Source organism: Cynocephalus volans, chromosome 5 (genome assembly GCF_027409185.1).
Source record: "Cynocephalus volans isolate mCynVol1 chromosome 5, mCynVol1.pri, whole genome shotgun sequence".
NCBI lineage: Eukaryota > Metazoa > Chordata > Mammalia > Dermoptera > Cynocephalidae > Cynocephalus > Cynocephalus volans.
In genome coordinates, this window is record NC_084464.1 from 78191537 (window position 1) to 78206853 (window position 15317).

At 42.0% G+C, this 15317-nt stretch overlaps 1 protein-coding gene across 5 annotated transcripts in view; it reads left to right on the forward strand.

The window, feature by feature from the left end:
- Window positions 1–736: 736 nt before the first annotated feature.
- The window catches only part of KCNQ5 (potassium voltage-gated channel subfamily Q member 5), a 553541-nt gene continuing 538960 nt past the window's right edge, over window positions 737–15317 (forward strand). For all 5 annotated transcript variants that reach the window (XM_063096155.1, XM_063096156.1, XM_063096159.1 and 2 more), the window contains exon 1: window positions 737–1578. In XM_063096155.1, the coding sequence (XP_062952225.1) occupies window positions 1178–1578 (401 nt within the window). In that variant the 5' untranslated portion in view covers window positions 737–1177. The remainder of the gene's footprint in view (window positions 1579–15317) is intronic.

Here is a 15317-nt window from a genome sequence, read left to right on the forward strand (position 1 = left end):
GAGGTGGTGGGAGACCCAGCCAGTCGTTCCTCGCGACACGTCTCCAACCGTGTAAGTTACAGCATACGGGGGTGGGCTGGGAACCCCGAGAAGCCCGCGTCCTGGACTCCCCACCCTCCTGGAGTCCTCTCCCAGACGCTGGGGCCACCGCCGCCACTGCTGAGACTTCGCAGTTTTATGACTGTCTCGGACTTAAATGGAAATTTCTTGACCGAGGCAATCGGGTTCGTGCTCCCAGGCTTCGCGCCGCTGTCAGGCGGAGCCCTGGGGCAGCTCGCTCACCGCCGAGGAGCCACTTTGGAGTTTTACTCTCTCTCCACGCCCCACTCCTGGGCGCGAAGCATGGCCAGTTACCCGCGGGCCTGCTGTCTGATACTGGGATGGAAAGTCACAGCCCGCAGGCTGGAGTGAGCCGCGGGAAGATGCCCGGTCCCCGCCTCGCGGGCTCGGCAGCTGCGTCCTTCGGTCCTGCCCACTGAACTGCCGAGGACTCACTCCCTGCGCGGGGACCCGAGCGCCATTGCCTGGACCGTCGCCCCGCGCTTACGCTCACGGGCTACCTAGTACCTGGAGGGCACGGCCGGTCTGTTCCCGCTCACACCCCGTGCAGAAGGCTGGCAGGACCCGGCGCGGCGTCCTCAGGGCACCGGGCAGACTTCACCTTCCCGAGGAGAACCAAACCAAACTCGCCTCTCGGAGAGGGGCTTCGGTGGCCCGTCCTCTGCCGGGGGAGGGGGGAGGCGTGGGGAGTGAAGAGAGAAGAAAGGGGGAGCCTGGGGCTGGGTGTGCGCGCGTGGGAGCGCGCCTCGGAGCGCCCCGCACTCCCCCGCTCCAGCCCGGGGCCACTTCGGGAAGGAGGGAGCGGGAGCCGCGGGAATAAGAGGGCGCAAGAGAAGCCCTCTCAAAGTGACGCCCCGCACAGGTCCGGATTTCGAATCGGAAGCTAAAGGCTGCTAGAAATTGGGACTCCTCGGCCTCCTCTGCACACCCCCTCCTTCCCCGCCCCGAGCCCCGGCGGTTCGCTGGCTGCCTGCTTCCCCGCCCCCGGCTCGGAGGTCGCTGGCCGGCGGGCGCCCCGTCGGCCGCCGGCTTCCTCCTTGAGAGCCGCCGGCGCACATGAGGCCGCTGCCCCCGCCGCAGGCGCTGGCGCCCCCCTCGCGGTGCCCGTGGTGATGCCATGCCCCGCCACCACGCGGGAGGAGAGGAGGGCGGCGCCGCCGGGCTCTGGGTGAAGAGCGGCGCGGCAGCGGCGGGCGGGGGGCGCCTGGGCAGCGGCATGAAGGATGTGGAGTCGGGCCGGGGCAGGGTGCTGCTGAACTCGGCGGCCGCCAGGGGCGACGGCCTGCTGCTGCTGGGCACCCGCGCGGCCGCGCTCGGCGGCAGCGGCGGCGGCGGCGGCGGCCTGAGGGAGAGCCGCCGGGGCAAGCAGGGGGCCCGGATGAGCCTGCTGGGGAAGCCGCTCTCCTACACGAGTAGCCAGAGCTGCCGGCGCAACGTCAAGTACCGGCGGGTGCAGAACTACCTGTACAACGTGCTGGAGAGACCCCGCGGCTGGGCGTTCGTCTACCACGCATTCGTGTGAGTACCCGCGCCCACCGCGCGCCCCCCGTCACGCCCGCTCCTGGGGGCCTGGGCACCTGTGCCCCCGGGGGCGTGCTCTGCACCCGCGCCCTGGCCCGGCGCGCGCGCGTGCACGCACACACACACACACACACACACACACACACACACACACACACACACACACACACACGCACCCTGGGGCGCGCACACGTGCTGGCTTTTATTTCTTTGCACGTGTTTGTGGTCTTCCTCCTGGAGCCTTCCGCCTCCCCCATCCCCACCTGTCCCACGTCTACAGCTTGAACCTTCTCAAGGACACCTACTGAACTCCCCGCAGCTTCAGGTCCCCGGGAGAGAGAGCTAGGCACACGCGGGACTTAGGCTGCGCGGATAACTGGGAGCAGATAGGTCTGGAGAAACGTAAACTTCAACCGAGCGGGGCGCCCGGGAGCTGAGAAATGCAGAGGGAAAACATGCGCCCGTGTGAGGCTTGAGAGTATATTGGAGAAATTAGGAGGTGATGGCGGGGTAGGACGGGGTGGAGAGAGGAGACTCGAGGGCTGGGTCCTCAATCCGGGGGGCGGAGCAGGGGAAGCTGCTACTTGTTGTAGAGAGCCGCTAGGCTTTAAGTGCTCCCGGAAACACGCCTCGCCACCACCCCAGCAGCCACCAACGGAAAATCTGCCAGTGCATGCAGCCCTTCCTGCCACCGAGAAGGTGGCCAAGGTCTAGAAGGGGCAAGCGGCCCAGAGAAGCGATGCTCCCGCTCTTCGGCGGGGGCGCAGGAGCGCCGGTCGAGGTGCGACAGCAGAGCGCAAATGGGCCGCCGTGGACAGGGATCAGGCAGTGGGTTACGTCGGAATTTGTGGCGCTGAGTCAAAGTGTGTGTGTGTTAAGGAGGCCCTCGCCATCTAGCAGTGAATGCTTAATGAGAAAATGATTGGAAGCAAATGTTTATTTTTCCCTAAGGAATTTAAAACCTTTCAGTGGCTTTAAAGTTTACTACTGTTTTTCCCACAATGTCCATTCATTCAGTCTCCTGTTAGACTTAGATTTATCTGGACATTTTCAGGTTGTTTCCGTTCCGCCCTAACTCTTTATTTTTTCTTCCTGTTCTCCTTTTTCCTCTTCTCTCTTTCTAGTTCTTTTTTTCCCTCTTCTTTTTTATTTTGAAATGAAATTAAGGGCGTTAGCCTTAGGAAACGGGTAGAGAAAATTGCAGGCACTCATTGATACCTTCCTTGCTTCCTCGTAAAATAAGGTTGAACACACGAACTAGGTTTCTTTAGAAATGAGGTGTGTGTCATCCGTAAACAGCTCTCGTCTGGGATGAAAGACTGGCATCACCACCAGAAACATTTTTTGAAATAACATGGAAGAAGGGGCTGATTTTATAAATATGTGAACCTGGAATTTGACCACATAGTAGTCAGGAAATTGGTGGAGTCTACAATCTGTGAGGCTCTGGTGTCTGGAAAATTTTACAGTCCCAAACTGATGTGAACATGTTGCATTAGGTAGAATATTCCAGCCAACTTTCCATTTTACAGTGTACACAAGGAGAACTTGTATTGCATCATTATTACATCAAAAGGTATAAATTTTATTATTCTCTGATGGAAGACCCCTATTGATTTACGTGTGGTTACTGTAGTAAATGATAGACATAGAGGAACACTACTGATACTTTTCATGTTCATCCATTCTGAGTTGATATATAATTAATCCTATTGCTTAATGAGGCTGATAAATTATTTTGGCCTGTCAGAATATACTACAAAATTTAGTAATAATGATGCTCAGTTTGACAGCAAATATATTCTGTATGGATAATGATTTTTTTTTTTTTACAAGAGTACAAGAGTATGCTCAAAATATTCATGGTTTTGAATTTTCAACATGCTGCCATTTATAGTCTTTTATTCTTGGTAAATTATGTGTTTTATGTATCTTCAGAGAGGGTTAGAGACAACCTTGGTTGGTGCACAAACTTTGTATCTCCTAAGTGGTGTTCTTGAACATGAATGAGAACTAAGTGTTCTTGAACATGCAATGCAACATTTTCTTTTCAGCAGGTTTTATGGGCTTACAGAATTTTTAGATTTTGATAAATGATTATTCAGGAGGTTCAAGTTTGGACACTTTACTTACCAGGCTTTCTGAGTCTAGCTGTGTCTTTAGTGGTAGATAGGAAATAAATTATGTACTTGTCAATACAGTGTAGCCAATGTGATGTCTTACATTATACATTACTTGAGTGAAACTGTAATGCCTCAACAATTAGATAGGGGTGCTAGATCCACAGTAGCACAAAGAGGGAATGGATAGTATCATCTTCTGGGAAGACTGCAACTAGAGCAGATCCTGAGGAAAGAGGCCATCTTTGGCAATTGTTGATTATGGTTCTAAATGAGATTTAGAATAGTTGGACTTTACACATTAAGTTTATAAAGCAAAGTTGCTTTGAGCTGTAAGTGTAACGAGACCATTAATAATACAGGAAATTATAGGAAAACCATTTGTAGGGAGGTGTAACTAACTAATTCCCTGTCAGCCTGGGAATCCCCAAATCTTACTTTAATAACAGTTTTTGCAGCACATTAAGATTCTTGCCAAGAACAAGTGCACTGTGATTAATGAGGTACTTTAGGGATGAATTTACTTGGTCAACCAAGTGTTTCCACTGCCAAGAAACAAGAAAAGTATGTTTGAAGTAATGCTACAAGTAAAGAAAGAGTTCTATTTATTATACAAAAATCATTATTATAATGATATTTTAGTGGCATAAAATGTGATTTCAAAAATATATATTTTAGCCTATTGATAGCATAGCTGGCAAGAGCAAGAGATGACCTACTTCAAATACTTTCTTCCAGTCTTTATAAATTAGTAGAGATTAGATCTGTGTCCTCACTGCTCTTTAGGATTGATCGGGCTGCCGTATTTCCTGTCTTCAGCTGTTCTTCAGTTTACTAGCTGACCTATTCAAATACGAGGTGACATATTTCCTTGAATGTTGTTCATCCCTTTTTAATTTCTCCTATTTTTAGGAAAATTTTAGAAGAATAATAGTGGTACTAAAGGTACACATGATGGGGTTCCATCTATGAATTTTCACTGAGGCAGCAAATGTGGTTCTGAGAAGTTACACAGGAAACAATGTTACAGATAGATGTACTTTGCCTGGCTTAACTAGAAGATAAAGTCCAGTTACTCAAGCTAGAAGCCCTTAACTCATCCTTTTTCTCATACTTCCTCCTGCTGGCCATCCAAACGGTCATTAAATTCTGTTTGTTTGCTTTATAAATATTCTTTCAAATAAAATATTCCTTCTATCCTTTGTTATTTCCTATGTCCCACTCTGTTTCTCGATGCCTCTCCATTGGATGATTTTTAACATTCTTCTGCCTGATTATCTGGCTTCTGTTTTCAGCCTTCTAGCTCTCTGCTCTAACACCATAGTGTTGTTCCTAAAATGCAAGTCTTATCATATCATTCCCTTGCCTAAAATCTTTTCATGACTCTCTATAATGTACTCATTTATTTATTTTATTCATCCATGTATCTATCTATAGATATTTGAGTGTCTAATATGTGCTAATTCCGAAATTAATAAGGCAAAGGCTGCCACGCTCGAGCAGGGAAAAGACTTCAGCATGGGCTGACTACAAGTGTGTGAACAAGTGTGAAACAATGTCGTCAGTGCTTTTATGGAGGTAGGTTACAAATTTGCATGGGAAAACAGAAGGAAGTGGAGGCGATCAGGGCAAAAAGTTCAGACCAGGCTTCAAAGGGAAACTGAGAGGTGAGCTGAGTTTGGACAAATGAGTAGTTAATTTTCAGGTGGGCGAAGCAGGGGAGAATGAGCAATCTTGATAGAGAAAACAGCTTGAGCATAATATGGAATTTTGAATCAGCCCAGTAATTCTAGGTACTTTAAGTATTTACAGGATGAGGACCACTGCAAGAAAGTAGGGTAAAGTGACCTTGGGTAGTCTCAGATGTCAGCCGTAGACTCTGGTCTTTATCCTATAGGCAGTGGTAGTAATTGAAGGGTGATAATCAGGAGAGTGATATAATGAGATACAAACTTTGGAAAGATCTGCCTTTCATCGGTTTGGCAAATAACTTGGAGGGTGCAAAATGGAGTCAGTTTGGCCTGTAAGGAGATGATAGCAATTGTGCGAATTTTCCATTCTTTTATCCATGAATTAATTCCGTGAATGTCTGTTGACTATCTACTGTGTGGACTGCTCTAGAAATCTGAGAGATTGCCTAAAGAACTAAGGCAGTAACTCTGGAGATGAGAAGGAAGAGATTAATAACAGAAATGTTAAGAAGATAGAATTGGTATATTGTTTTTACCAGTCTGATTGCGGTATGAAAAGGATGATTGTAACTTGGGTGATCTGGGGAATAGAAGCAACATTCACTAACATATGGGACAAATGGTGAAGGGCACATGTTCATGGTAATATAATGGGTTTATATTTACACATGTTTCATTTTAGATGTTTTTTGAGTCACTCAGGTAGAGATTATGAGTGGTGGGAACACAGCAGTAAACAGGCACAGTCTCTTTCCAGTGGGTCTCGGATCAACAACCAGAACTATTTCTGGCACATAGAGAGCACTAAATAAAATATTTTTTGAATGAACAAATGCATTTACAAACCTGGAGGTAAATCTAAATGTTTAGATCAGATATTTAGATTTAGAAGCCTGTAGCAGTGTTATGGTAGTTAAAGCACTGACTAGAAAAAATGAGCTAGTCCAGAGAATGCACAGTGCGAGTGAGGACATGGAGGAAGACAGAGTCTGGGGAACACCAACCCCAAGCAGTGGATGGAAGGGTAAGAGCCCACAGAAAAACCCATGGCAGGGCAGCCCAAAGGCTGAGGGAAAAGCCGGGAGACCTTATTTTTATGAAAGCAAAGGAAAATGTGTACAGGAAGGAGTTCATGGTCAGCAGTCACCAGTACTACAGAAAGGACTAGAAAAGTTGCATAAGGTTTCAATGAATTGCTCATGGAGGAGACTTTGCTGATGCAGTTTCAATGGAGTGACGAGGGTCATATATATGATTTAATTGGATTGAGGAGTACTTAAGAGTTGGGAAAATGGAAGACTACTCCAGATTCCTTGGAACAGCTTCCAAGACCCTCATGGCTTGGCCTCTGCCCATCTTTCTGGCCTCATCTGCAGCCACTCCTCTCTAACATGTACTGAGAGTGCTGGCCCCTCCGCACTGCTGCATCCTGTGTCTTGCAGCCTGGCTTTTGCTCTGCTGCTCTCTTCATCTCCTCCCACTCTTTGCACTCTGGCTGTCCAGCCCCTAGTGTTTCTCAAAGCACAGTTCAAAGATTGCTTCCTCTTGGGCACGTTCCCAAACAGCTCACTACCCGCTGCCAGGATGAGTTAGGTGCTCCTTGTCTCAGGTTCCATGTCACTCTAAGTATGTCAGTATCATGGTGCTTCCCCCAGTGTGTTGTCAGTGTGGCCTACTTGGTCTGTCTCTCCCATATGAGGTTGAGCTTCCCGTACAAAAAATCTCCTACTTATCTCTGAATCTCAAGTGCCTAGCAAGGTATCTTTTATCTAGTAGGAGAAAAATAGCCTTGCATCTTGTAGACCCTCAGTAAATGCTTGTTTAATGACAAGTACATCATTTTCCTTGGAAGCCTTCCATAGAGGAGTTACACATTGAGCTGAAGGAACTACTGAATCTTTTCAGTTTTCTTAGAAGATACTGATGATTCATTTAAAGGAAGAACGTATGGGGCTGGAAGTAGGAGACCACTGCTTTGCTCCCAGCTGTGCCACTAATTAGCTTTGTGACTTGGAGTAAGTCATTTCACCCTTCCGGATCTCTAAATCTTCATCAATGAAATGAGTGCAACAGTGTGTAATTCAACCAAGATAGTGGGGGATGCGGTGGAGAGTCTAAAATATCATCATAAAAGGGAAGGAGTATTTGGAATAAGAAGCAATCTGATCATTTTTTATTATTTCACTTCCTCATCTCTGAGTTGGAGGGTTAACTCCTAACTAGTCACTTTAATTTCACTCCTCAGTCCCTGAGGTTTATGTGCCACATAGTAGCCAAAGTGATTTTTCTAAAGACTTAAAAGAGCACATCACTCACTTCTCCTCTGTTTGAAGGGAGAATCTGTTTATTGCCTTCCCCCAATTCCTTAAAGACAGGGACTTTCTCCATCTCATTCAGTGTTATATTGCCAGCATGCAGAACAGTGTCTGCCACATAGAAGATGCTGCTTGCATACATGTTGATTTACTTACTGATGCCTCAGATCTCCAAAATCCACTACTGGTTCCCTTTTGGAAGATGGAATTTTATCTATTGGCCACTATTTGTGTCAGATTCAATTAGCACCAATGAATTATTTTATTACTTACATATATATTCTATTCTGAATTGTGTATGTCTATAGAAATAAATGTTTGCATCTTATTTTTGCTCCTGTATTCCTTAAGGTCACTGATTTCTCCTAAGTGTGTGGAGGTCTTATACAAGTTATACTGCCTTAAACTCTGCTAATATAGTAACATAAAATGCTCTATGCCATTCAGATCAATCTGTTCTCAGAAATATAAACAATTCTATATAGTATTTGAAGACCATTAGAAATTTTGAAAAGTGTTAAAATATTAGTATTTGGGAATATTATAGCCTAAAAGAAATAAAACATATGAAAAGAATATTTTTAAATGGAATGAGGTCTTGATACAAGAAACACTATAAACAAGGAAGATAGCCAGCAGCCTTTTGATAATTGCTTGCAAAGATGTAGTGCCAGTTTTAATTTTTAATTGCAAATGGCTATTTTGGCAGATGAAAATGCCAGCAGAGCATGTTTTATCCTAGCCCAGTGGTGTGAAACTACTTGAAGCCCAATTGTTGAACAGCCACAGCTCATAGTTAATTTTAATGATTTGTAGATGTTTCCATTTTAATTTCCTTTTTCTTCAACCGTTTATGAGTAAGTTATTTGAAGTTTTATTTGTTTGCAACCTGGGAGACAGATTGGCCACACAACTGCATTTTTTAAATGATTAATGAAATTCTTTGCAATCAGTTTGTCTGAAGAATGAGTTTTCTAAATATTATTGAAGTCATCAATTCCTGAGCTTAAAAGCAGTTTGAACTTTTCGCATTATATACATTTGTATAATACTAGTGCATATATATTTCATGCACACAAAAATACATCCACAACATAAACACGTACATACACTGTATCCTTTAGCAGAGAATTTGTGTTAGGGCACATATTTATATTTGCCTTCATTTTGCTCCTCCAAAAGTAAAATAGTACACTTAAATAAAATGCAGTTTATAAATTAAAAAATCTTAAATTTACTCTTGACAATATAGTGATTGTCTCATAATTTGAAAGATATTTCAACTTAAGTGTACATGAAGAGGTACACTTTTTACACACTCAGTCTTAGTGATCACTATTCCCAATTATAGAACCTGTGAGATAATTCTAGAATCCCTATTTTTTCTTTAATCAGTGGCAGGCTGATCTTTTGTAATTATAACGTTATAATCCATCTTTTCTCTTCTTTTTTAACAGCCAATTTAGTTTAACATTTAATTAGCAGTCATTACGTGTAACAGATAATATCCTAGATGCTGGTGGTTCAAAAAAGGGGATGATGTGGACTTCAGTTCAAAGACATTCCACTGGGGAATATTATTAGATTTAGATTCAATTATCAACTTTACCTTTATTGATTTGACGACTATAAGCAATTTGCTTGCAATGCCAGTTTCTTAATCTGTAAAATAGGAATTAAATATTGCATTAAGATGTGAAGGTACATATTCACACTTAGAGAGAAAAATAGAGAGAATGTTGTGGAGGGCTGTATTTCTGCATTAAAGGTGTAGGATATTTACCTGTAGAGGTGATGAGCAATCTTTGAGGAAGATGGAAGTTAGGCAAGTGATAGTGTCATTGGATTTCCACTTTAGATTGATCACTCTGCCAGCTATATGACTAATGGCTTGAAGGGGACAAAACTGGAGGTTGGGAATTAGTTTTGAAACAGCTGTTCCAACCCGAGAGATAAAGAGGACTTATCCTGAGGCAATGGTAGTAAGGATAGAGGAAAAAAAATATATAGTAATAGAGTTGCAATGTATTAATGAATGATTGAATGTGGAAGATGAATAAGAGGGACAAATTTATGATTTCAATATTCTTGGCTTGGGTGGTTGGATAAATAGTGGAGCCATTAACTGAGATCAAGAATACAGGTGGAAGCACAGGTTGAGGGGAATGTAGGTATGATAAAATGAGTTTAGCCATGGAAATGCAGAGCTTTCAGTGCCTGTGGAACTTCCAACTATATATTTGCACAGCTTGTGGATGGTGATTTAAAAGACATAAGAATACAGGCCGTAGTTAACAACACAAGGAAAGCAAGCAAAGCGAGAGGACAATTGGTCAAGGATAGAAACCTGTAGAATACCAGCATTTTTAAGGGATGAGCAGAGGAAACAGGGAATGAAATGGAGTAGACAGTAAGATATAAGGAAACACTCGACAAAAAAGATGGCCAGGTGGTTATGGAAACCAAGGGTGTCTAGAGAGCTTCAAAAAATAGTCAGCTATGACATGTAGAGAGTGGTTTAGTCAGATAAAGACCAACGAGTTACCATTAGATCTGGCAGTGTGCAGTTCTTCAGTGATTTTTTGACCTCATCAATGTTAACCTTTGGTGAAGTAGTGATGACAGAAGCCAGACTACTGTTAGCTGAGAAATGAGTCAGAAGTGAGGAGAGGAAACAGCTGATGTGGGCCATGTATTCAGTTAGTTTGGCTGGAATAAAAAGAAATGTATTGGACTCTAGCTAGAAGAAATACAAGACTAAGAGGAAGTTAGGCAAGTGATAGTGTCATTGGGAAAGAAGATCGTTTATCACCAATAATAGTCATTTTAATTATTGATTATGTGCTGGACATTGTTCTAAATGCTTTATACACATTGAGTCTTATAGTCCCAGAATAGCTCTAAGAAATACTACTAGCATTATCATCTCCCTTTAACAGACCAGAATACTGAGGGAGGGAGAGGTTCAATAACCTGTCCAAGGTCAGCCACTGAGTTAATGGCAAAATGAGTCTTTGAACGAAGGCAGGTTGGCTGAGAGCCCAGGATCTTAGCCACTATATCTTGATTGTGAATGGTACCTGTGGGCCTAAGGCTCCTCATACCAGATGGATACAATAATTAGCAAAAACTGCTTTTGGGTCTAGCATAGCTCTTAACAAATATAGTATAGTATATGCACAATAAATATTTGTTGCATAACGAATGATAGTTAAGATACCTTATAATCGAGTTCCCCTGCCTTCAAATTCTAACCAGCTTAAGTTCTAATTTTTCTATAAAGTTTTTCCTGCTATTTCTGGTTTATTTTCTTACCTTTGTTTACCTCCCATGGCTTTTATTATTTGGATTGTGTATTTTAGTCCTTAATTACACTATTACATTGTCTTTTAATTGGATTTTTATCTAATTCTTCACAAATAGCTTGTGAGTGTCTAAAGAAACAAAACCACCCTCTTCTTTTGTATATTCTATGGCATCAAGCCCAGATGCTCATTCTTTATTTTTAATCAAAATTTACCTAGCTTATTGCCACCAGTGGGCCTATTTGAATGTTAACTTTTTTTTCCAAACAGAAATTTCCTTAAGTTCTCCTAGTTTAAATTGTGCAGCAACTTGCATTGATGATCCAATTAAAAATTTTGTAGTACCATTTCTATGAACATTAAATTTCCAATTTATACTTTTATCACAAAATACCTAAGATTAAAAAACAGCAGCAGGTGCTTCGTTTAAGTCTCATCATGACTGAATATAGAATTTGTTTGCTTCATACTGAGTTTATAGGGTTTTCTTTCTCTCTTTAAAATAATAAATATTCTAGCTTTCTTCACACTAGTGTAAATATATTTCATTTACCTTTCATGTTTCTCTCTCTCCTTTCCCACATGTATATTTTTCCTGAACATTTTTTCTTTTCTCTTTCCCATTTGTCCCATCAGTTTGGGGATTTTTTTTGGGGGGGGGGGTTGTTTTGTTTTTTGTTTTTTGTTTTTTCCTCCAGTTAAACTTCTGAACTATTCCTAGTTTTTTTCCCTTCCTCTCTTCCTCACTTGTTCTTCTACCTTTCTGGCTTTCTGGAATTGTGTTTCTCTTCTTCTTCTTCTTTTTTTTTTTTAACTATGTTGTGTTGTATAATTTGATTTCTCTTCTTCTGAAAGCTGTCTGTTCTTAATCAAAACATGCATTGATCCTCTAATTACTCACATGCTCCAAGAGTGTACTGCCTAAATAACTTGGTCTATCTAATTTACATATCGCTCTGCAATAATTAACAGAGGCTTCTAGAAAGATGTGGGGGGTTAGCAGTGCAAGGTGAGAACATTATTTTTCTTGGAGTCTTAGGTTAAAATTTCTTAAAAAATAAGGAGGTGAGGCCTTAAAATTGCCCTGAGGTTTTCTAATATCTATTATTTCTGGAATCTGGGAATACTCTGATATTCAGTGAGTAGTGTTTAAAAGATCATGCTTTCCATTTTAGAAGTTAGCTACTGTAGATAGTTGAGAAATAAATTAGAAATTAATTTTTATTCCAGTTGGAATTATTATAGAAAAAGGCATGTTAAAGTCCAAATATGTTTGTAACATATAGTTAAATGGCAGTTAACTTAAAAATATTTACCACAGAGACTGTTATAGTCATGAGGAGTTTCTTTACTCAGTGAGCCAAGAAATAGATCTGTAATCTGGCATCAGAAAGCTGCACTTTTCCTGCTTGATTGGGTGGTTAAAGCATGGCCTCACAACGCAAGTGTATCATAAGAGTACATAGAAGATAGAAAACCACCTGTATTTTTTCTTAATTGAAAATTTTTCCAAAGCATAGACTTTGTGAAAGCTATTTTCATAACCTTTTGCAGAATGGAAAGGAGTTTAGGGCTCCCGTTGCTCCAAATCTGTTTTCTGTCACACTTGAATGAATCTAGGAGGATTGGATGGGACCGAGGATATGGATTCTCCTCCCTGAGTTTTGAGTCGCTGGACACATTCTCGACTTTCTGATTTGTAAAATTAAGATGTAATTCTTTAATGTTTGTTCAGTCACCTGACCTCTTGTTATGTGTAAGGCCCTGGAGTAGGAACTACAGGCACTTAAGGTAAATAAGACACGACCTATTCCCTCAAGGAATTTTTAGTCTAGAAGGAGATTAGTTTACTATTTACTGAGCTACCAAAACCACCTCTACAAACCGTCTTGGATAAAAGTAAAGGCTGGCCTTTCTTCATCAGCATTTAGCTAGTGCTCCTATAGAAGGGACTTACAGGGTAAACTCCAGGATCGCCATGTACAGAACCACTAATTGCCAGTTCTGGTGACCCCTTGGGAACTGCGGAGCTGGGTGTTCAACTGCCTGTGTAGGTGGGTGTTCTGCTCAGGGCATTCCCACGCAGACCAACACAGGAGTTCCCACTGATCATAGTAATTTCTAAAGAGTAGTAATTAAACTAGTTAAACTAAATGTTCTAGTTAATAAAACATTCTGAGTATGTTTAATTTGCTCCAAAGTATTTTTAAAAATAGAAAAGAAACTGATGCTACTTCATAATGCTTTGTTTGAGGATGTTATTTTTTTTCCTGCCCAAAATGACTTAAGAGCAATAATATAAACCAAAAGGTTGTTGTTTTTTTAAATAGTCATATCAAATGCCTGTTTATATTCAGTGTATACTTTAAGTTTCTGATATTATTAACTTTTTTATTCTAGTACATGAAAGGAAAATATTATACCCAGCCTTCCATGAGACCTAGAATTTACTCATTCATTCATTCATTCATTCATTCATTCACTCATTCATATATGTCCATGGAACACTTTGGAAACACTTCTTTCCATTTGTCCAACTTCATCCAGGCATGTGGGAAATGGCTCTTTTCTTCAACTGGAGAGTGGCACTTCCCAGTGCAGCTAAGTATTAGAAATGTGTGTTCATTGCAATCCCTATGGTACTCTTTATCCATCTCCTTAAGACTACAACCTTAAGCTACAAATGGATTTTTGAACCAGATCAGCAGTCAGGTTAAAGAATTTCCAAGTGAAATTAAATTAGTTTAAAATTTATCATACCAGATGATAAAATCCCATAGTTCTGTTTTGCTCCATCAAATGGAAAAGGCAGAGAAGTTGAATGGCAATACAAATGACTTTGGGTGAACCCATTTAAACCTTGAAAATAGGATCTTGAACCTAAGGAGCATCTACAGAGCATCTACTTTTACTCATGCAGTCCTTGACAATTAGAAGAAATGACACTTTGTTTATGGGCAACAATTTTACCAAGCTTGAACATTCAAATTAGCATCCAAGTATTTTTCTCTAGAAGAAAGCCAGGTACATTCCTTTAGATTCAGATCCACCAAGGGATAAATAGAATAAGATAGATTGGAATCTTCCCAAAGGACCAGCTACCCCATTTACACAGTCCTATTTCAGTTTCACACTGAGATGGTCCTGCAGTTCTTCCAAAGGTATGACAAGAAATACACTAGGAAAGACTATCCGGCCATCATATTTGTGCCAATCACGTTGACTTTTAGACTGTCATTCAGGCCACCAGTTTGGTTTGACCACGCCCATTATTCCCTTCTCTTGGTAGAATGGCCCCAGTCATTCCACTGAAAGTTGAAGTTAGAGTTTCACAGTGTCTCTAGTGGGAAATATTCCCTTACATGGTTCCAAAGCGTTTGCATCTAGTGCTGGACTTGATGAGTTACTTTACAAATTACTATTCCTAAACTAGTTGGGTCATGCTGCCGAGAGCTGTTTTCCAGAGCTCATAGGTATGGAGTTTTATTCCAGGCTTCGGGGCAGGAAGTGGATAATAAAAAAAGTTTATGGATGGCACTAAGTGAGGTAGCCTAGACAACCATAAACAAGAATAGTCAAGAAACTACCACATTGTGCTGGAGAAAACCGAATATTCCTGTAATTCAAGGGTAGATATCATAATTCACAAATGTCATCATACTTTTTCCCTCCAAAAAAGGTGAAAGGCAAATACCTGACTTTTTGTTGCTGGTGGTAGTTCAAATTCCCTTTCCACAATGCAATCTTAATATAGATTTCCAAAGTACATGATAATATATTTAAAAGACCAGTTCACAATAAATCTATTATGTATTTTTATACCTGCTTCAAGAGCCACATGGAAAGTCAGATGGTCCTACAATGATCATCTGAAAGTGGAGCAGCAATGCAGCCAGTCAAGGGCCCGCCCTGGAGTGTTAGCTCTGGGAATGTGGAGGAAGGGAGAACAGGAGAGCGTTCAAAGGGAGAACTGGAGTTCTTAGCCCTCGATTAGCTTCTGCTTGGCAAAAGAGATGAAAGAATCAAAGTTTTCAATGTTTCAAGCAAGAGTGACTGTGACCAAGCAGAAGTTGCTTAAGTCTGTTTTGGACAGAGACAAGATGCACAAGTGGACATGTGGCCTGTTTGGGCTTTGGGAGAGAAAGATAGAGGGTCATCAATGTAGCGGTGATGGATGAAGAAATAATAAAGGTACTGGGAGAAGAGTGTAGGCAGAGAGGTTTAGGAAATTCCAGAATCTGGAGAGACAAGAGGAGAAAGAGGGATATGTGAAAAAGAGAAAAGATAAACTAGGGCAATGCAGCA